Source organism: Cynocephalus volans, chromosome 16, assembly GCF_027409185.1.
Source record: "Cynocephalus volans isolate mCynVol1 chromosome 16, mCynVol1.pri, whole genome shotgun sequence".
NCBI lineage: Eukaryota > Metazoa > Chordata > Mammalia > Dermoptera > Cynocephalidae > Cynocephalus > Cynocephalus volans.
In genome coordinates, this window is record NC_084475.1 from 7,917,568 (window position 1) to 7,939,544 (window position 21,977).

Consider the following 21,977-nt stretch of genomic DNA (forward strand, 5'->3'; position numbering starts at 1 on the left):
ATGTCAAATTCATAAAACTTTAAAAAATTGTACATAGTGCAGCTCAAGCTTCAGTGATTGCATAAGGAAGGGAGGTTAAGGTCAGCTTGCTAATCAACATTAAAGGTGTTCTTTAGTTAGTAAAGACTTTTCTAGATGATTTAATATTCTTTTCTCTTCCAGTTAATATTGCCATTAAGAATTCCAAATGTCCCTAAATCCATTTTCAAACTCTTTTGCCAACAAAATGACTGCCCAGGATGTCGCATGTTCCCTTATTTAAATGTTTATGCAGATATTAATTCTGAAGCCAAATATAAATAATTATTATTAGTCTTTTAATTTTTATTTTTTAAGAGAATTATGTTTTAGGAAACCTAGATTGCAACTTCTAAACCCTCACTACAATGACTTTTATTTGTGTTTGCTACATAAACATGCAGTGGCAATTCATGGCACTTGGAAATTTGTCCAGACGTGAAAGAAGATTGAGGAAATTAATTTCCTCATTTTGGAAAGGGTGTTCTCTCACAAAAAATTTACCAAGTTCAAGATAGACCTATTCAGCAAAATCCAGTACTATTCACTCAGTACTTTATAAGTGGAATATTTTCTACTTTTATCCATTTCCCCAGGCTTATGGACCCATTCTTACTCTCCATATTTAGAATCACAGGTTCCTTTCTGAGGAAATCTTAATTTTAAGATAAAACATGGTCCAAGTTCTTGAATTCCCACTTTGTTTTCAGTTGAATTTATATCTGTGAAATGTGAAGAAGATAAAATCCCACTGATTGTGGAATGTGATGACCTGCCTTCTGATAAATTGAGGATTATGAGGAAAAAGGTGAAAACATATATCCAACCAAATGACCTAGCCATGTTATAAGGTTATTCAGAATTATTTCAGGCACATGTTCTGGGGGTCCTTGCCTCTTCTCTTAATTTCTTTACAAAGGTGAACACTGCTCACTTTAAAATGAGCAGTTGGACCATTTGGCAAGTGAATCAAAAGAAATCCGTTTGATGTTTTACATTCTTTGTTAATAATAATCAGATCTGTGAAATCTCTTGAGATGCACTGTGGAATAATTTTTTTCAAAGCCAGTCCCCTTCTGTAAAAAACATGTGAATTTGGTGTAACTGTGAACAGCTGTTCAGAGTCTTGCTCTTCTCCCATGAGGTCTGTTTGATGTTGTGATGAGAATCTTGGGAGAAGTTTGTCTGTTGAAGTAAGAAGCAAATTCATCTGTAGCTTTAGCATAAGCAACGTCTTCATCATTAGGGTTTACTGTGGTTTCATTACATACTCGCATTATCACCAAGAGCTTCTTTCTTTTTTAGGCTTTTTCTTAGCTGCTAACTTTTCCTTCCACTGCTGCTCTTTCTACCATGTGAACATTAAGTGTTGCCACTATTTGTTCTTAATCTGTGAAATGCTGAAGGCTGGGGGAAAGACATCCACTTTGGGGGGTGGGACCCTGCTTTCTCTCATTCAGTCCCCAGCAACTGCAGCCTCCTGAGGTTCTTCTGTAGCACCTTTCTGTTTCAGGCTTTTCTTCCTACTGCCACCACTCTTCATTAATTATTTTTGATCATGCATTTCTTTCTGTATTCTACTAATGTCGGCGATCAGGGGTTGACTAATTTCCATTTTATTAATTTTTTTTTTTTTCCTTTTTGTTTATTTAAAATCCCTCAATTTCTTTCTTTTCTTTGCCCTTTAAACCCTGCCCTGTCAGGATTTGAGAATCCAAAATGAAAACACTATTGAGGTTTTTGTTTTACTTATATTTTTGTAGTTACAGATAAATTGAGAAAAATTTACCCACCATAAAATTCACCCTTTTAAAGTGTACACCTCAGTGGTTTTTTAGTATATTCACAGAGTTGTGCAATCAGCACCACTATCTAATTCCACAATATTTCATTACCCCAAGGAGAAACCTATACTCATTAGCAGTCACTCTTTTCTCCCCTCTACCTAGCTCCTGGCAACCACTTATCTATTTTTTGTCTCTGTGGACTTTCCTATTCTGAACATTTCATATAAGTGGAATCATGTAATATGTGGCTTTTTGTGTCTGGCTTCTTTCATTAAGCTTGTTTTCAAGGGTCATCCATGTTGTATCATGTATCAGTACTTCAGTGCTTTTCATGGCTGAATAATATTCCATTATATCAATATGCCACGTTTTTTGTATCCATGTGTTGAGGGACACTTGGGTTGTTTCCACTTTTTGGCGATTATGATAATGCTGCTCTGAACATTTGTGTATGAGTTTTTATGTAAACATATGTTTTCAGTTCTCTAAGGTATATACCTGGGAGTTGAATTGCTGGGTCATGTGGTAACTCTGTTTAACTTTTTGAGGAACTGCCCAGCATTTCCATAACAGCTGCGCCATTTTACATCCCTACCAGCAACATATGAGTGTTGCAGTTCCTTTACCATCCTTGCCAACACTTTCTTTTTCTTTTTCTTTTTTTTTTTTATAGCCATCCTAGTAGGTGTGAAGTGCTATGCCATTGTGGTTTTGATTTGTATTTTCCTAATGACTAATGATGTTGAGCATCTTTTTTGTGTGCACTGGCCTTTTGTATATTTTCTTTGGATAACTGTATTCAAATCCTTTGCCCATTTTAAAAATTGGGTTATCTTTTTATTGTAGAATTTTAAGAGTTCATTATATATTCTGTGTCCTAGACTCTTATCATACATTTGCAAAATTGTAGTTTGTTTTTTTAAAGTTGACATCTCCCTGCCTCCAACAGTCCTTATTTATTCCTACTTTGATGAATGTCACCCAGGAAGGAATTCTTTTGCAATATGATGATTTGCAAAACGTTCTCCCACTCCATAAGTAGTTTTGAGATTAAAAAATTTTTTTTCCTTTTTTTTTTGGTGGCTGGCCAGTATAGGGATCAAACCTTGGACCTTGGTGTTATCAGCACCACACTGTAACTAACTAAACTAACTGACCAGCCCTGAGATTTTAATTTAAATACTGTTTTTACTACTTGCTTTTTCCCTGCTTAGGATTTAGAGTTCTCATCTCCTTGTATTATAAATTGGGAACTGAATAAGTTAGTTGGAATTTTGCTTGATTTTGTATTTGCCACACATGTATAAGATCTAGACATTTGCTAGGTCCTAGGCAAAGCATACTTTTGCATTTTTTAATGCTTAGTACTCATAATGTGCTCTGCTTTTAACAACGAGTGAGACTTACCTGCATCGTCAAGGACCTTCTCTTTAATACCTCAGTAGAATGAAAATGGAGGAGATAGTTTTCAGGTTCTGGTCATTGACTTTGCCTTTAAACATTGAGATATTAAACCCTGCTATATTGTCTAAATTTGTGTTCTTATTTCAGTTTTCATCCTCTACCCACTTCCCCTACCCCTCCTTTGCCTTTTCTGTGTGTTCTGTTAATGTCAGCACAATTGGAGATAGGATGGGACATGATTCTCCTGCTTAATTTGGGAAGAAATATGGGGGCTATAACTGTTTAGGATTTGATGGTTTGGGGTAAAGGGTATTTCTGGAGAGGAAGCTCTTCCCAGAAAATATCTCAATAAGTACTGAGATGTGCTACAGCATGGATGAGCTCAAAAACATTAAACTAAGTGAAAGACACTAGATGCAAAAGACTGTGGGTCTTTATGAATTGAATATGAGTTGTATGATTCCATTTATATGAAATGTTCAGAAAAGGCAAATCTGTAGAGACAGGATATAGATTAGTGTGGTTGCCTGGGGCCGGAGGTGGGAAAGGGGGAGGGACTGTAAATGAGCACAAGAGATCTTTTTGGAGTGATGGAAATGTTTTAAAGTTGAATTGTGGTAAGGGTCGCCCAACTCCGTAAGTTTACTAAAAATTATTAAATCGTATGCTTAAAAAAATACCTCTATAGTTTCAACTAGATCTTTTAAGACCCCATAGTATCCAATGAGGTTGTTTTCTTCCAAACATATTTTTCTTTTTTTTTTATTTTGCAAACTGAAGCATTGAGATAGACTTGTATTTTATGATTTCCATTTCTCTGTCCTGTGTCACAGCTCTCCATTCTGCTGAAAAACCAAGATGATCTTGATAAAGCAATCGACATTTTGGATAGAAGCTCAAGCATGAAAAGCCTTAGGATATTGCTGCTGTCCCAGGACAGAAATCATGTAAGTTGCCCCTGTCATGGCCCGGCAGCTGAAGACAAAGCTTCCTTTCCTTTGGGACCTTGTGTTGCTTCCTTGACAGAATTTTATGTTCCTCAGCCACCGCCAAAGTGAGGGCGCAAGTGCAACTTACTATGTCGGTAGCATTTGATTTCACTGAGAAGCCGTACTGTCAGTGTTAAATTTGCAGCTAATGGTATTTGGCTTATAATGTGTGGAGAAGGAGAACCCTTTAGGATAAAGGAGAAAATTCTTTTCTCTATATATTTATGTTCTTTCAGTTAGATTTTGATCCCAGCAAGAGAGATTTGATTAGTGTGGGGGTGCTGATTAGCAAAGGCTGTTAAGGATTTGAGACTATCATGCTTTGTAAACCCAACTCCCACAACTCCTCAACAGCCTTGCCTTTCTTTAAGGGCACATATAGGAAACAAATTTTTCCTTCTGTTCAATGGGGAAAAAGGCCATGGGCTGAAGGGCCTCTTGTAACTTTGCTGCTGCTTTACCAAATGGCAGTCACTCTATGGGAACCGTCAGGACTAGGGAATTATCCCATATGCAGTTTCCTCTCCTGAAGGGTCCCTGGGGGCCCACATTTCACAAGAACACTTGCAATCTGGATCTGTCTTCTAATCACTGATTTCTCTACCAGTTTTCTTCAGATGCATGTTCCCGAAGGTTTCTTGGCACTCTTTCCTTTCCTTACGCTTGAAGGCGGCCGACTGTGGACAGCTGACATGGCTGCATGAGAACTATGGATGTGCCGTACCAGGAGAGAGTTTAGGTGGACTGGGGCTCATGCTGACCATTCATTTCTAAAGAAACGGGGGGTTGGGCTGTCCTGTGATTAGGGGGAAGCATAGGAGAATGCAGTTAGGAAACCATAGAATAAAGAAGATGTTTTCTAATATTATTGCAGTGTCCCTGTGTATGAGCAGTGGTCTTCTCTATCCCAAATGTATCACTGTTCTGAGTATGTTTTGGAAAGTATTCTGAGGTAAAATATATACCTTATTATTTCATTTTCTGTTCAAGTTACTCACTTGCTCCTTATAGTCCTTCCTTGTTTCCTTTTTTTTTTTTTTTTTTTTTTTTTAAAGATGACCGGTAAGGGGATCTTAACCCTTGACTTGGTGTTGTCAGCACCACGCTCAGCCAGTGAGCAACCGGCCATCCCTATATGGGATCCGAACCCGTGGCCTTGGTGTTATCAGCACCACACTCTCCCGAGTGAGCCACGGGCCGGCCCCCTTCCTTGTTTCCTATCATGTAAGATCCAAATTTAGGCAAGCACCCAGGGTTCACCACCAACTGTCCCTGCTTTCAACTTATCTTTCCACATTCTTCAGCATACTCCCCCTACTCCTGCAGCCCCACAGTTCTTCCTTCTTCCTCTTTGCCAGTGCAAGGCTATCACCTTTTTTTTCCAGATCCAGTTTGATTTACCTGCTACAAGTTGGTTAGTGTTTTTGACTGAGGCCATTTTGATTATTCCTTATTCCTTTAGTTGGAGTTGTTGGATATAGTTTGTACACTAGTTTATAGCTTTTTTATTAATTGTCTTCTAGTTGAATATTTGTAAGCTTTACCCCAAAAGATTATAAGCTCCCCAAGAGCAGGAACTATGTTATTGTTTTGGAACCCCTTTCCCACACATTTACTTAACAAAACACAGTGGGTGCTTCTTGAATTGTCAAGCAGAGAGCATATTCAGCAAACCCCTTCCTGACAAGAAGCTGGAATTGGAGTTTGGTTAAATAATAATTTGATTGATTGGGAGCTAGCATCCCTGACTGTGATTGTGATCCCTACACTTCCCTGATGAGAAGTTATAGACAACTGGTTCTTTACATCAGCAGTCCCATCCATTAAGGGGGTGCACGTGGCTGCAGGTATTGCTACAACACCCAGAGCTGTTTGGAAGATGACCATCTGAGATCTGACACTCCTGGCATTGCATAAGATAAATGCCACATTGATGCCTCTCTTTCTGAGGACCTATATTTTAAAAATTATAATAAAGTCAATGTAAGTTTTTGTCAAGTTTTTAAAAAAGAGGGCTATTTTACATAATCTTATCACCATAACACATTTATTGATTTATTTTTGCATATGCGTTTCCAATCTTGGCCATTTGTATACATATTTTAAGTAAATATTGTCATGGTATTCATGCAGTTTTCTAATTATTTTTTTATTTAACACTGTTGTGAATGTTTTCTGTTGCATAATCTTCATAATTATAATTTATAAGGATGCATAATTCCCTTGAGTAAATATAACATAGTTTAATAAAATAACCATTTTTGCTCCTGTTGGGACACTTAAGCTGCTCCTATTTTTTGGATTTATAAAGCTTTATGTTTAAGACTAACAGTGGTAATGGTGGTGGTGAAATCTTTCCTTGGGAACTTACTCAGCTGGACTTAACGGCTTCTTAGTAAACAGAAGAATCATTATCCAAAATTGGTATGTGCTCAGGAATCCTCACCTCTAGAACAGTGCTTCTTTACCTGTGATGAAATATCAGTTTTGTGTTTTAATTTCCAATCTGTCACGGACTAGTTCTTTTTTAAGATACAAAAACTGAAAAGTGAAATGGAAAAATAAACTATAAACATATAAAATACAAGCCACAGTTTTTATTTGATTCAATAGACATAAAGTCATTCTACCAAATAGCTGTAAAGTTTTAAAAGGGTTACTCTCCATTTCTATACTTAGCTGGTTTAGGACTAGTATACCACAGTTGGTGGGCTTTCATCAGCCCAATGATGACACTTTTTTTTTTTATTGTAGTAAAATATATATAACATGAGATTTGCCATTTTAACCATTTTTAAGCATACAGTTGCATGGAATTACATTCACAATGCTGTGTAACCATCACCTCTACCAAAGATCACATTTTAAGTACACTGCTCCAGGATACTATATCACTTAGTCTGTGTCTCCGCCTGCTGTTAACTTTCAGCCACTTTGTTTCCCAATTTTGAGTATCCTCCATTTTTAGCAATGGCCTCATCCACATTTTGTTGCTATCCATTCCTTTACTTCCCTTCTTATTCCTGTTTTGAAATGCACTATTTCTTTCTTCTCTTTGGATTCCTTTTCTTTCGAACCTTCTGTGACAGTTTCTAATCTTCTATCTTCATCCCTCACCAAAGTATATTAGTCATGCTCCTTCCACCTCACCCTGGCCAAGGCCATGTCTTAGGAATCAAATTATTCTTATCTGACACCTCCTGCATTTTGGTAGTCACAGAACTGCCTCTGTCTGAAGAGCCTCTTTCTATCCTTGGTTTCTGTTGTCATTTGAAGACACTTTATTGTCTCCTTCAGTAGTTCTTGCTATCCTAGGCCTCTGGCTTGGACCATCAATTCTTAGCTTATTCCCGTTAAAGACTTCTTCTCTAAACATAAGTGCATCTAACTCGTAAATTTATCTTTCTGCTCTTGACCTTCGTATGGTTTTCTACTTCCAGATCTTCCACTGTACACTCAGCCACTTTGTTTTGTTACATCAGATTCTCTCTGATAAAAGTAAACTTCTAATCATCTCATCCAAATACTGCCTACTTCGCAAGTTTCCCATCAATGAGTTTGACACTATCGTGCCTACCATTTAAGTTCAAAATATCAAGGGTAATTATTTTGAGTTCTAAAATAGTGGGGCAAGTGCTGGAAGATAAAACTGGTTGGGCAGAATAGCTTCTGTCTGGCTTCTATTTAAAAATAATTTTTTACATGTAAAAGGTGTTTTCATCTCTCATTTAATTCTTATAACTCTAAGCAGTCCAGGGCAGATAATCTGTTATCACCCATCTATACCTGGGGAAACAGAGACTTAGAGTGACTTGCCTAGGTGGCTCAGTAAATGATAGAACTGGTGTGGAATCCAGATGTTCTGATTTGTAGTCTAGGACCTATCAGTTACAAACCAGGAAAGGGATCTTAGAATTATTGCAGCCCTTGGAAAACCTCACCCTGGTTCCTCCACAGTTGGATATCATTAGAAGCAAAACAGAAAGTATACTGTTCATGAGGAAAACTTGTGAGATGCTGTATCATTCTATTTCCCAGAAGCTTAGAAGATAACTGAGCTGGGAAAGGTCCAGGAGAAGAAAAAATTTTCAGGGGGTTAGGGTCACTTTTATATGTGAATAGTATAAAAAGCTTGGAACTCTTTAGTCAGAAAGACAGCCTTAACATATATATAATCAAAGTCTTCAAAGTATTTAAGAGTATGGATAATGAAAACACACATTTATTCAACTAATCTCAATCTGGGTGAAACCCTTGAATATTGGGGTTATCTTAGAACAAAAAGGAAATAAGAATTTGTATAAAGGTGATAACCATGGTATGTATTATTCTGAAGTTGTATAGCTTCAGACATTTGAAAAAGTTTTTAAATTAAGTTTTGGATGGTAAAGCTGTAAATTTTAATTAAGTTACATGGATTCTTCCACAACTATCATAACTATTATGGTCTTTTGTGCAAATATCTCTTGCTACCACCATTAAGTTAGAGGACTGGACAGGATGCTATTGGTGAGACCTGGCATGCCGTTTCTTACCTTATGTTCCTGTACCAAACTAAAGCAATTCCTCTCCCTTTTTCCCCTCTGCATAGTTGAATCCACTTGTTCGTTTTGTGTTATATTACCAAATCTTTTATTGAAATAATTTGTGTATCAACTTTAATAACTTCTTTTTCTGCTAATCTCCTATCTTCCAGTCACTGTGAATCTTTACGCATGTGGTTCCCTGGTAATTTTTCATATTGTTTGTATCAGCCACAGCACACTGCTACCCACAGAATCCTTCAGTGAGATTTTCATGGAATGGTCAAACTCCACCTTCTGTTTGCTATCTTTAGAATGTTCTGCTAGCTACACACTTCATACCTTTAGGCTCTCCTTTCACTCTGTGACAGTCTTTTTATTTTTGAGTAAAGTCCCACTTTCCTCCTTCCTCTCCTGTCCACTTCTCAGTCTTGTTCAAGGTTCCCTGAATCCTTGCACAGCATCATTTTTGTTTACCATGCCATTCTTCTTTGTCCCCTTAAGTCAAGGTTTTCAAAACTTGGCTGAATATTACAATCACTTGGGGAAATTTTAAAAATATCAGTTCTTGGGCCCCATCCCCAGAGATTCTGTTATAATTGGTCTGAAGCATCAAAAGCTCCACAGTTAGTTCTAATGGTCAGCTAGGGTTGAGAAACATTACCTGAAATTGAAGCAGGACTTACCTCCTAAGACCTGCTACTCAAAGTGTGGCCCATGTACCAGCAGCATTAGCATCACCTGGAAACTTGTTAGAAATGCAGACTCTGAGCCCCACCCCAGACCTCCTGAGTCAGAATCTGCACTTTAACAAAATCCCAGGTGATTCATATTAAAGCATAAGAAGCCCTGCTCCTGAAACCTTTACTGATTGCCTTCATCCGCTTTCCAGCCTGTTGCCACACTTTGACCTTTCCTTTCACAAACTCATGCTTGTGATGGCTGTTGAACCTACTTTCCTGTCTCAGCTTTCAGATTTTAAAATTGAGGATTTAGATTGTTTGTTCTTTGGTACATTTCAAGTTTTTGTTGCCAAGATTTATTGAATTCTCACTGTGTGTGAGGCACTGCATCCAGGCAGGTGTCCGTGGGTGTTCCTCATGCAGCTCTTCCCTTTCTGACTGCTGCTGTGGCCTTCCCTTGCCATTCACCAGCCTGCTTCCCCAGTATGTGGCTTTGACTGTTTTTTCCTTTCTGACTGTCAGCAGAGAGCTATTGCACATCGGAGGCTTCAGCAAGAACATTCACTTCCCCCTTGGTTCTGACTTCCCGTTAAAGCAAGACAGTTTGTCAAGACAGCCCTGGGTGTGATAAAGTCTGGCATGGAGGAGGCTGCTTGGCAGCTGAACTTGCCCCTGAGAGCAGGAAGCCTTTTTCTTGGAGGACAGGATATAAAATTTGTTTAAGTTGGACTTTATTTTTTCTTATGGGAGGTAGAGGAGATAGAGAAGCAAGTAGAAACTTTGACCCAAATTGTTTATAAATTCAGAGCTCCCACTCTCAGTTGTACTCCACTTAATTTGTAATCATATCCTGATATCACTTCCTCACCTTCAAGATTCTGATTTAAGCTTTCTTAGTGCAAATGCCCCCCTTTGTTGCTTTGTTTTCTCTTTAGGGCTTACATGGTGGCTTGACTAGGTCAGTGCAAAAGTGGGGATGGATGCAGTAAGGCTGCTGGCCCTGATCTGAGGTCCTTGAATGCTGGCAGAATGGCACCTATGATGGCTTTTCCAAGTTGAACATGATCCTGACATAATATGCATATAAACCCTGGTACTTTGAAGCAACTGAGATCTTTTTACTTTGATTTTCAGGGAGTGGTTCTGGTTGGGGAAGAAAAAGCATATCCAGCTACTTTATAAAATACACATTTAGCAACCAGAATTTTATTGGGCAGGGAAGCTGCCCTCATTCTCTGTTCTTTATTTTTTTTCATTCTCTATTTTGAGCCCCTCTTGTCAGATGATCTTGCTGCTGAAATAATTTCCCATAGTTCTTCCTAAGCTCTTTGGAGAATTTTATGAGAGGGTGTTTACAACTCTCTTGACTGTTTGGCAGGTTATTACAGAATGCTTGTTATTACCCTGTGTCTGGGTCATTACCTGGTAAACTGGGGCATCGGGCCTCAGTGCTCATTTATCACTGAAGCTGTAAAACTACACCAAACAAATAATGATTTGCCAAGACAGTTTAAGGAGCGAGATTTGGGGAAAAGCCAGGTAGCTTATGTGGTAAAAGCATGAATGTGGCTGAGAGTATGGGGAGTCCCAGAGAAGGGCAAGGGGGCCTCTGTATGCCTGCCTGCTTAAAGATCTAGCTCAGCCTTCTTCTTCTTCTCTTACAGACCAGTTCCTCTCCCCACTCAGGGGTGTCCAGGCAGGTGCGGATCAAAGCTTCCCAGTCCGCGGGGGATATAAATACTATCTACCAGCCTCCCGAGTCCAGAAGCAGGCACCTCTCAGTCAGTGAGTATTTCACCTCTTTTTTTCCCCTCTCATCTCTTTTATCAGCCCACATTTTTAAAAATCAACAAATATTTATTAAACAATCTCAAATATTTATTGACTGCTACTCTGTGCAGAGTAATTCTCTATGCCTTTATTTGGAGAGGTGGGATAGAGAAATGACTGGGAAAATATCCTGGCCCTTAGGGAGCTTACAACATAATGATGTAATGGTGTGATTAAATTTCTTTTAGGGTAGGGCCGGCCCGTGGCTCACTCAGGTGAGTGCAGTGCTGATAACACCAAGGCCATGGGTTAGGATCCCTATATAGGGATGGCCGGTTAGCTCACTGGCTGAGCGTGGTGCTGACAACACCAAGTCAAGTGTTAAGATCCCCTTACTGTTCATCTTTAAAAAAAAAAAAAAATTCCTTTTAAACATCGCTGAAAAAGTGGTCTTTTTAGACATCTGCTTGAAGACTTCCAGAGGCTATCAACACTCATTTTTGACCATTCTTACCCCAAAGATTGGATTTGTGAAGTTAGGAGTCAGGTCTAAATTTGAGTCTTGACCTCAAACCTCTTGCTTACAATTCTTTAGAAGTATTTATGCTTTGAGGAAGATTCTGACCAGTGAAACTCTTGAAGAGTCAAACTAAGTTGTCTGGGAAGGACAGGAGGTTGTTGACATACTTTATACCATCAGCTAGTTAGTAAGAAAGCTGTGTAGCTGCTGCCAAGCCTCCTCAGGAAAGGAGTCTAAGTCAAGCCTGTGTATTTCACTGGATCCCATTTCCTAGTGTCCAGGGAGAAAGCCCATTTCTCGAATTGTGGAATTTGTATCAAGAGGGAAATCTGGCCTTATTGAACATTTATGTTGAGCCTGCTGCCCTGATGTTGCTGAGATGCCTGCTGCTGCTAGGAAGCCAAGTTTGCCCTTATCCATACAAATAGAATTGCATCAAACTGGACTACTCTCTGAAGATCCTGAGCTGAGCTTGCAGAGATCTGAGCATTGTTCCTGTTGCGGGGCTTGTCTGTGAGTGATGTGCCTCCTGAAAGTTGTAGGAGAAATTTATTACTGAGGCACTGACTTTGCCTCACTGAGTAATTTCTGAACCCAAGCAAGCACTAGTAGTGTGAAAGTCTGTATATGAATTTCAGATTTCTATGGATAATTGGTGGATATGTTTTCAGTAAGGTGGTTGAGGAGAGAGAGCCAGCACCCCAGCAGGGAGACCCTATCCATAGCATCTCTGGCCCTGGAATCTGGGTGCTCTGGAGCCTGGGAAATTGCTGGCTTGGCCTCTTTTTCCAGAGTCTTTGTAGAGAATGAGGGGATGAGGGTGGGACAGCATTGTTCTTTGTACAGTAACCAGTGAGGATTGAAAGGGGCAGTAATTGAGTCTCCTGTACCCAAGCAAGAGCCTGTGATTTGTGTGTGGAGGCAGTGGCTAAATACTGGGCCATTTGGATCCTTTTTGCATGTTGTAGGGAGCCATATGTGGAAATTATTTCCCTGCTGAGAATTCAGAGCAATATTATTTCTTTGAAGTTGGTCCTATTTGTCTAGAAAATGGGCAGCACAGCCTCTCAGAACACCTAGATCTTGGCTTCCTTCATTCAGCAAGAGTTATGTACCAGCCATTGGGCTGGGATGAATGCTGCAGTGGAGCACATGGTGGAAAGGTGAGGGTGGTAGGAGCACAGAGGAGGCAATAACCAAATCTGCCCAGGAGTGAAGGGCTTTCACATCAGTGCTGACATATGAAGGAAGAGTTACTGAGCATAAAGGGAGACAGATGTTCCTGGCACAGGAGAGAGCACCTGCCAGCCACATTCACAAAATTACGTATTAGGTTCCAAGAACCCCAGGTGCTTTGGAGTATGTGGGGGGTGTGGTGGATGTGACAAGAAAAGTAGGCAGAGCCTGTGAGCCTTTCTATAACCAAGAAATGGGAGAGAGGATTTCTAGCTGGAATGACCTGGGAAATGCATTCTCTGGAGAAGCTGTTTGAACTGGACCTTGAGAGATTGTGGAGGATTTCCATAGGCAAGGATGAGGAGAGAGGACTTTTCAGCTGTGCCTGTGGAGAGCTCACTGTCCTTCAGGTCCAGATTGGCTGAATGCCTTTGGAGGAAGAATAGAGAAGGCTGAGAAAGGATGCCTGGGCTATTCTCTAAGGAGCTTCCACTATATTTAGCCTTTTTTGGTAGGCAGTGGGAAGCCACTGAAAACATTTGCCCCTTATACCCATCTCCATTGTAATGCTTATCATGTTATCTTATCTCTTTCCCATCAAACTGCATTTTTGTTAACTTGTTCAAGAGATAATTACCAAGTGCCGGAAACTTGGGAAGTAAAAAAGACATGAGCCCTGTTCCTGTGAGCCTTAGAGACCCGTGGGAAGACAGACATTTACTTGTCATAATGTGATTGATATATAATTACAAGCTGTGATTGAAAGGTGTGTGTTGCTTCAAGTGTGTATAACTGAGGGGTGGGACCTGATCTTGGGGCCAAGAAAGCCTTAGGCTATTACCCAAAACATGAATGGGAGTTAGGCAAAGGAGATGCAGGGAAGAGAGTTCCAGGCAGAGGCTGTTAGACATGCAGAGGACTGATGGCATGAGGGAGTGTGGTTTGTTTGAGAAACAGAAACCTGATTGCTGGAGAGCTGGGAACAAGGGGTGGGAGGGGGGATGAGGCTAGGGAGGGAGGCAGAGCTTTGTGGACCGTGATAAAGATTTTAATCCTTATGTTGAAAGCAGTGAAAATCCATTTAGGGGTTTTAAGAGAGGAGGAATGAGTGGTATTACATATTCAGATTTATATTTTGAAAAGATTGTTCTGGCTACAGTGTGGAGAACAGATTGGAGGGAGAAAGAATGGATCCAAAGGAGCCATATTAGGCTAATGCAGTGGTCCAGATGAGAGAAAACAAGTTTATATTAGGCTGGTGATATTAGTGGAGAGAGGAAGGCGCAGGTGGATTTGAGACTTTTAGAGGTAAAACTGACAACATGCCATTTTGATGGTTCTCGAATTGTTGTCTGGGGACTCTCATCTGGATATCCTTTCAGAGGGTCTGTGAGGTCAAAGATGTTTTCATAATCATGCTAAGACATGATACTCATTCTATCACAAGTGTACAGTAGGGTTTTCCAGAGGTCATTTGCCTAAGGTGATGTCATTGCTCTGATGGCTTATGGAATGTATGCTTATGTATCATCGTGTTTTAAAAATTTCTGAGTCACTGTAGTAAATATCAATTGATAAAACCCACATAAATAAAAGCTGTTAAGTGTCTTTGGTTTTAAAGCATAAAGGAGTGCTAACACCAAAAGGCATAAGAACTGCTATGGTATTGGATTGAATTTGCAGGTCTTGAGAGAGGGCAGTAAATTTTACTTGTTTGTGGAGCTGGATAAATGCACGGCCTTTCACTAAGACAAGAATACTGGAGGAGAGCCTGGTTTCAGGTGCTACAGGAGCAGACCTAATGTTTTAGACACGTTGCTATTGAGGTAGCTTTGAGACAGTCAAGAGACAATATCAAATGGGCAATTAGATATACAGATCTCTAGCTCAGAGGGGAGAAAATCAGGGCTAGGGAAAAGATTTAGAAACTGTCAAGTTGAAACCATGGGCCCAGAGGAGAATGCTTAAGCAGAGGGTATGGAATGAGAAGAGAAGAGGGCCTAGGACTGGGCCTTAGGAACCTGACACGTAGTAGTAGCCAGTTAGAAGAGGATGAGCCTTAAAAGGACACAGGAACGGAGTGACCAGAAAAGTTGGAAGGAAATTAGGAGTGTGGGGAGGAGGCCTGACATGGAACTAGCCAGGTTGGAAAGGACAGACCAAGGGTAAGAAAGACAAACTTGTCTATTTCATCCACAAATATCTGAGTATATGCTATGTGTTGGTACAGTATAAGGCTTCTGGAAGTAAAGGAAAACAGGAAGAAAAGAGAATCAAGGTTAAAGCATGAGGGACCAGGAAAAGTCCTAGCAGTACAAGTGGTGTCATAGGAGAACTCTGGTGAGTAAGCCTTAGTAATTCAACCTCCCACTGGTTCTTCTCCCTCCTCCTCTCCCTCCGCCATCAGCATTAACATACCTATGAACCTTTAGTGAGAGATTGCAGCAATGCAGGTCATTCTGCAACATTTGCAAAGATGGGGAAATACAAGGTAACCCCAATTTTACACATTTCTATTTATTTAAATTCTTCCTTACTTGAATTGAAAATCTGCCTTCTCTCACTTTACTCATTAATTCTAGTACTGCTCTCTTAAGCAACACAAATAACAGAAAATCTTTCATATGACAGTTTTTCAAATATTTGAAACCAGCTATCATGTTCACCCTTTGTTTTTTCCAATCATAATAAACATACCTTGAATTCTAATTTTTTTCAAGCCAGTTAATCTCTTAAACTAGTTCATGCTAAAAATAATAATAATAATAATAAACAAAACCACTACTGGATAATGAGTTAACCTAAAAGAGTTAATCTCCCTGTGGGGAGATTGCAAGGCAGACAGATGGAATTTCCCTACATGAAGGTAGGTGTTCTCCCTCATATCTTTGCCTATGGAAATGCTACCCACCTTTGAAGGCCAGCTCAAGCACCATTCTTCTGTAATACATTGGATGGTGCCCTTAAGCCATGTAGCCAAGCCTCAACCACGGGACTCATTCCCTGCCACATTCTGACTCCTGTTTGGTCTGGCGCATACTGTTAAGTGTCTTTGCCTCTGTTCTTACTCTTTCTCCTTGTCTTGCCACTTCGTGCCATAGTGAGGCAAACCAGGCTGCAACCCCTAAGATGAGTGGAGGCAGTCAGTTCTTTCAAGGAGTTTGGTAGTGTTTGGGGGAAAAAAAAAAAGGGGGGGCTAGTGGCAGCTTAAAGGAACAGCAAAAATGAGGTTAGGATATTTTTGGGCTAGAGTTCTGAGCAACTTTATGAAGGGAGGGATGAAAGTGGTGAAGAGGAAACCATGGGGAAGCTGGGGATGAATCAAGGAGTCCAGGTAGAGGTCTAAAAATGCCTTGGCAAGGAAGACAGGAGACCTCTGACTCTGAGAGAAAAGGGGGAAAATTCAGGCAGAGGGAAAAACAAGGAACGTTGAAAGGATGAGATGACTTATAGTGACAACTGGCCAGTCAAGAGTTAGAGACTGTGTAGTACAAACCTCCTGTCCTAGAATAGGTTTGAAAGGGTGGAAACCAGAATCACAGAGGCAGTCACTTCTGAAGGTGTTTTTTCCTTCTTGCTATAACCTCTTCTATGATACTAGATGAGACCAGCAACTTCAAAATAAAATGGGGATTTTGAAAGTTGAAATATACAGGATGTTCACAGGGTCTTACGGGATGAAAATGTTAAGAAGCACTGTTCTGCACAGCCTGGTCCAGTGTGAGCATACTGGGAAATATTGCTTAAGATTTTCCATTGTGGAAGAAAAATTATTTGATTCCTCTTCCTATCTCATCTGTCCCCCAAGAGAGAAAAGGTTTTAGAAAATGGTTGATGGCCAAAAAAAGCTATCTCTTTGTACTTGCAATGACCTACACATTAACACTGACCCAAAGCCCTAGAACTCCCTGTGGAGGCAACTTCCTGACTGCATCAGCTTCCTGATGAGGTTTCTCCTATGAGAAGGGCCAGAATCTGAGAGCCTGTCTTTCAGCTTTGAGTCAAAAGAATCAGCTGTATCCTAGGGTGAGAGTTTATCTCTGACTCTGCTTCTCTGGGTCAAGGAGGCTAGCAGAGAGCTGGCATGCCCTGGGAGGAATGCAGACAGCTAGCAGCTTACATTCAGGTCTTCTCCTTATGTGTACAGTGCCTTCACTGGCCACTCAGAACAGAGGGCTACTACTGTGCTCTTTTGCTTCACCTGGTGCTGAGATGGGCCCCTTGAGGCACAAATGGCCTGATGAGGTTAGAGCAAGATCAGGCTGGAATGCTAGGGAAGGATGTCCCAGAGAACCTGCCACCCCTGCCTGTGCCTGCCTTCTGAGACCTATAGAATGAGCTGTTTTGCATACCACTGTATTTTGTGCCATCTGGCTCATTGTTGTCACTGCTGGTAGATAAGTAACCATAAGTGAATCTTATGGTCCGGAATTCAGCTCCCTGACTCATTTGTTCTTGACTGCTATTGTGCACCTCATTGGCTCCCAATTTCTGAAATGAAGATAAAAACAAAACTGAAAATGCCCTGGAGCAGTTCTGCCAACTCCTGGTTTTTCCATTTGCTTCCTCTGATAGCCATAGGTTTAGGGAGACTTCCCTTTCCTGCTCTAGGCTGTGGGCCTGTGCACAATAGCGCCTGGCATGCTGCCCATCAGATAACAAGGCTGGCTCTCTGCAGGCCACTGTGTGGGTTGGAAAAAGTGAAAGTCTCTGGCTGGAAATAAAAGCTCAGAAAACCTTTGCTATTTTCCCCTAGGCCCTCCTGGGTCTGTAGTGCTGGCTTCATGTGAGCTAGTCCCATCCCACCTGCAAAACCAAGGGAGAGTTCAGTGGAACTGGTGAAGGGGAGGGAATGGGTGACATTTTTAATTCATTCTATGTAAAATGTTTAATGTCTTTTTATTCCAGGGTGTATTGGTCGGGTTTAGTTGCACAGAGGGGAACCTACTCTTAACTAGTTTGAAGAAGAGGTTTAGTGCACAGTCTGGCTTATTAGTCATTGGGAATGTGAGAGAAGCAGGCTCTGGGTTAAGACATACCACAGCGCTCCTTCTTTTCTGTAATTGTGAAGCTGCCAATCCAGAAGCCCAGTGTCCCTTGGCTTTGGGCCACAGCAGTTACACAGTGATGCCCATACCTCTCGACATTGGCAAAGCTGGAGACCAGGTGTGAGACCTGCTAATGCTGTGGCAGAAAAACCAGAGGCTTCTGTGACGGTGCCCAGAAACAGCAGAAACGACGGGAAGCCTTTAAATCTCACACAAGTGCATCTAATTGGCTGAGCCTAAAGGGAGTCTTGGAAATAGAGCCTTTAGTTAATTAGCTTCTGAAGTACAGGAAGGCATGCTGGAAGTGTGGAGTGGATCTTGAGCCTAACCTGTTGTATCTGTCACATAAAGTGAAAGAAACAAATGGGATTCTACCGAGTACCTACCATAAAGTAGTGTCATGTAGAGGTGTGCCTGTGCCACCACTTATAACTTCAAAAAAAAAGTTATGAGGTAGATACTTCTCTCATCTTTGCAGGTGAGGAAATTGAGGCGAGAGTTTAATAAATCATTCAGCTAATGAGTGGCAAAGCCTGATTTGATACCATGTTCATCTGATTCCAAAGCTTAGACTTTTCTCAGTAACCTTGCTTGCTTCCTTTGGGTTGATTCTGCTGCCAACACATATTGCTAACATATGAATTCAATTGCCATAGAACTTGTGGGACACCAAAATGTCATCCAAACCCAAAAGTGGGAAGCAGGCACTAGGCTAATGTTTGCAAGCAAAGGGTTAAGTAGTGCTCTGTGTTTTGAGGCATGGTAGGGCTTAAGAAAACTATCCTTTTTTTCATGGATGCATTGGAATTTTGTGTTACAATGGCAAAGGAAGGAGCCAGGTACATGGGTCTTTGACATCTGGGCCACTGGTAAGTGGAGTAGTTTTCTTATCCTTGGTCCAGATTTGCCCGTACCTTTATCTTGTCTTTGCAAATGGCATTTTGTATCCTTGGCCTCTGACTCATAATTGATCATGGACAAAACAACTCTGAATTTGAGCTTTGAGAAACGTAGCTCTATGTTTTCCTTATGTTAGTCTCCCTCCTGTGCCTGGCAGAAAGACTGTCACATTTCCCCATGGAGAGAATTTCCATCTTCCGTATGGATCGCTCATGGGGAGTGTGTGGCTTGGTCAGTTCAGGAAGAAGTTTTGCCTTCTGCCACTGTGTTAAGCAGCATGCCTGCCCTCTTCGGAAATAAATTATGGTCCCAAAGTTGCCAGGGCTGAACTGCACTGGGAATCACAGAGCCTGTTTTCTAGTTGCAGCCCTACCATTGAGTCTCTGTATGGCCTTGCACCTCAGGTTTCTCTTCTGCACAAAGTGGATGATGATAATGCACCTGCAGGGGTATTGTAAGGGTTAGACAAGAGGTAACAGTGTGTTAGAAAGAGAGAGAGAAAAGAAAAGAAAGGAAAATGCTTTGGCTGATTTCATTGCTCTGTTAGTTCATGGCACAATATCCCTAAATTTAGGCTCAGAGCAGCTTCAGTTTCTACTAGGGCTTAGAAAACACCAACATACTCTTTCTTCTGTGAGCTATTTGAGATAATTTGAAAACCATGGCTCAGGTACTGCTTTATCTCAGAATTGGTAGCCTCTACTGTGTGAGTTAGATGTTGAGGCAGGAAATCCAGCAAAATTTTATGCCTGTTTTCAGAGCAATTTTGTTTCTGCCCTTTCCTCTGGAGTCAGGTGGGGAAGCCAGATTACTGAAGGGCCTATGTTAGTATTCCTGCCCAAGACACGTTCTTGTAGGGAAGCTAGATTGATGCCTCCAAGAAGAAATTAGAGGTGTTCTTGGTGGTGAATTTATTAAAATGTATTCTGCACAACCAAATGAACAAACTGACTTCACGTGGAGAATGGAGGAGTCAGTTTCTTGGATGACATTGAAAATAATGGTTTGAACTCCTTAGACATTGTTTCAGAGAGCAAGCCTCCCAATCAATCTTTTTTCCATGAAGTGTTATTCTTCCTTCTGAGGCTCCTTGGAAAAGTAGGAGGAGCCTCACTGGCTCAGGGAGTTTTGTTGAGCCCCAGCAGTTTGTTAGGCCCACCTTCTCTTCCGGGATGTCCAAAGAGCCTCAACCGGGCTCTTTAGTAGCCTCTGTAGTAGTTGCGTAGTCCCTAGTGTGCCACCTCTATTTCCAGACCACAGGCTGAGGCTCCACGTGGGCTTTTGAACAAGAGGAGATATATAGATAGATAGATAGATAGATAGATAGATAGATAGATAGATAGATAATATCTAAAACTATACATCACAAATTTTCCTTCACTCCTAGTCAATTGAAACATTGGAAGTAGAGAAGAAATGAAATCTATAACTGGTTGTGATCAGTTAGTTATAAACACCACTGCACTTGGACCCACCCCAATTTCCTTCTGAAACTCATCTAGACTAGGGTTCTATCAAGAAAGGAGGGAATTGGCAGATGGCTAGTCCCATCTACCAGGGTAGAATGAGTCAGGTTCTTCCCCAGATCTCCAGCTACCAAACATGTTCTCTTCCTTAGCTATTCCCACAGAGCATCTTGCCTGCAGTTCCATTTCAGGAAACCTAGTGCTACAACCACTGAACTAGACTGGAGAAACCAGGCAGCAAGGAAAGTAGCCTGCTTTGTTGAGCGACAGTACTTCTACTGTTACCAGAGGTGTCTGGGAATTGCTGGGTCATGGGGGAGCGGTGGGAGTGTTAGATAAGGGTGTGGAGGGTTCGCCTGTTTCTGGTTTTCTATGTGACGGATAAATCTGTTCTCTCTAGAACAGGAAAAGTGCTCAGGATAAGAGCCCTATATTTAAGTTTAGAAACTACTAGAAATATTTGTGTGTGAGTATTGTTAAAGCTTCTTTAAACCTTCTGAAGATTGGCTCTTCTGATCTTGTCTGGTGAGCTTAGGAAGGAAAAAAGATGCAAACTTCTGGCCTCAATTTTGTCTCTTCTACTCATGGAAAGCAATAGAGTTAGTCATAAAAAGTTATGGGCTAGGGAGACGTGACTTGTCAGATGCAAAACCTCTTATGACAAAAACCTTACTTAATGATTTGTAAAGTGTCTCTTCATACCTGTGTCATTTGGTGATATTAGGATGATAAACCGTTCCATCCTATAAACTGATGTAGTTGTATATTGGCTTTATATTCTTTTATCTGTAAAATGGGGATAATTCCTGCTTCCTTAAACTGTGTTGTTGTTGTTGTTGTTGTTGTTGTTGTTGTTTTGAGAAATGTAAATCTCCTTGAGTTCCAATTTTCTCTTCTGTTGAGTAAAGCGAATGCTTACCTCTCAGAATTGTTGAAAGAATTAAGTGGAGTAACAAATGTAAAAGTACCTTGCAGAATGCCTGCTACATAGTAGGCACTTAAAAAAATGTTTGCCAAACCTCTGTTGCAGGCATGTTGAGAATCAGATGAGGTAATTACCGTGAATGTCCTACAAAAAGCAATGTACTACATAAATGCAATATGTCATTACTTGTTTTAGCCAGGAAGTGCAGGAGTGGGTAGGAATGGAGGAGGCAGCCTCTGGTTGCTGGCCAGACTATCAGGAGGGCCTTCTTACCTGATAAGGTTAGAGAAAAGTAGGGGGAGGCACTGACTGGAGGAACAAGGCAGCAGAGAGAGATGCCCAGATATATCCAGTTACCTTTCCCTGGGCCCCAGCCTCAAAATGCTGCTGAAACCCAAAGCGTAAAAGGACTAGGCCAATGTATTTGGTCATTTTCCTAGGTTCTTCCTAGGATGGGAGGAAATGGCATTGGTGCTCTTAAGGGAGAAAGAGATAGGAGTGACAGTTGTGAAGGGATAATTATATACAAGGATTTTTTAAAAAGCAGCTGGTCTGATTACCAGCTTAAATTGGTTTCATAGGTGTATTCTGTTTCATGTTTTGTGCCAAGGTTCATGGTCATGTATGCTCTAGTGCCTCCTCCATCTCTGGAATTTCCTTCCTATTAGGAAAGGACTTTGCCTCAGGAGCTGGAGCATGCTGGGCTTTGGTGCCATGACCCATCTGAGTCACATGACTCATCTGAGACACTGGGCCCTGGAGGCCCTG

The 21,977-nt window shown here is 40.9% G+C and overlaps 1 protein-coding gene and 1 pseudogene across 5 annotated transcripts in view; one reads left to right on the top strand and one right to left on the bottom strand.

The window, feature by feature from the left end:
• The window catches only part of MAP3K3 (mitogen-activated protein kinase kinase kinase 3), a 61,990-nt gene that overhangs the window by 24,933 nt on the left and 15,080 nt on the right, over window positions 1-21,977 (top strand). For all 5 annotated transcript variants that reach the window (XM_063080696.1, XM_063080697.1, XM_063080699.1 and 2 more), the window contains 2 exons: window positions 4,043-4,156; window positions 11,069-11,189. In XM_063080696.1, the coding sequence (XP_062936766.1) occupies window positions 4,043-4,156; window positions 11,069-11,189 (235 nt within the window). The remainder of the gene's footprint in view (window positions 1-4,042; window positions 4,157-11,068; window positions 11,190-21,977) is intronic.
• On the bottom strand, window positions 559-1,561 carry LOC134365027 (ribosome production factor 1-like; annotated as a pseudogene).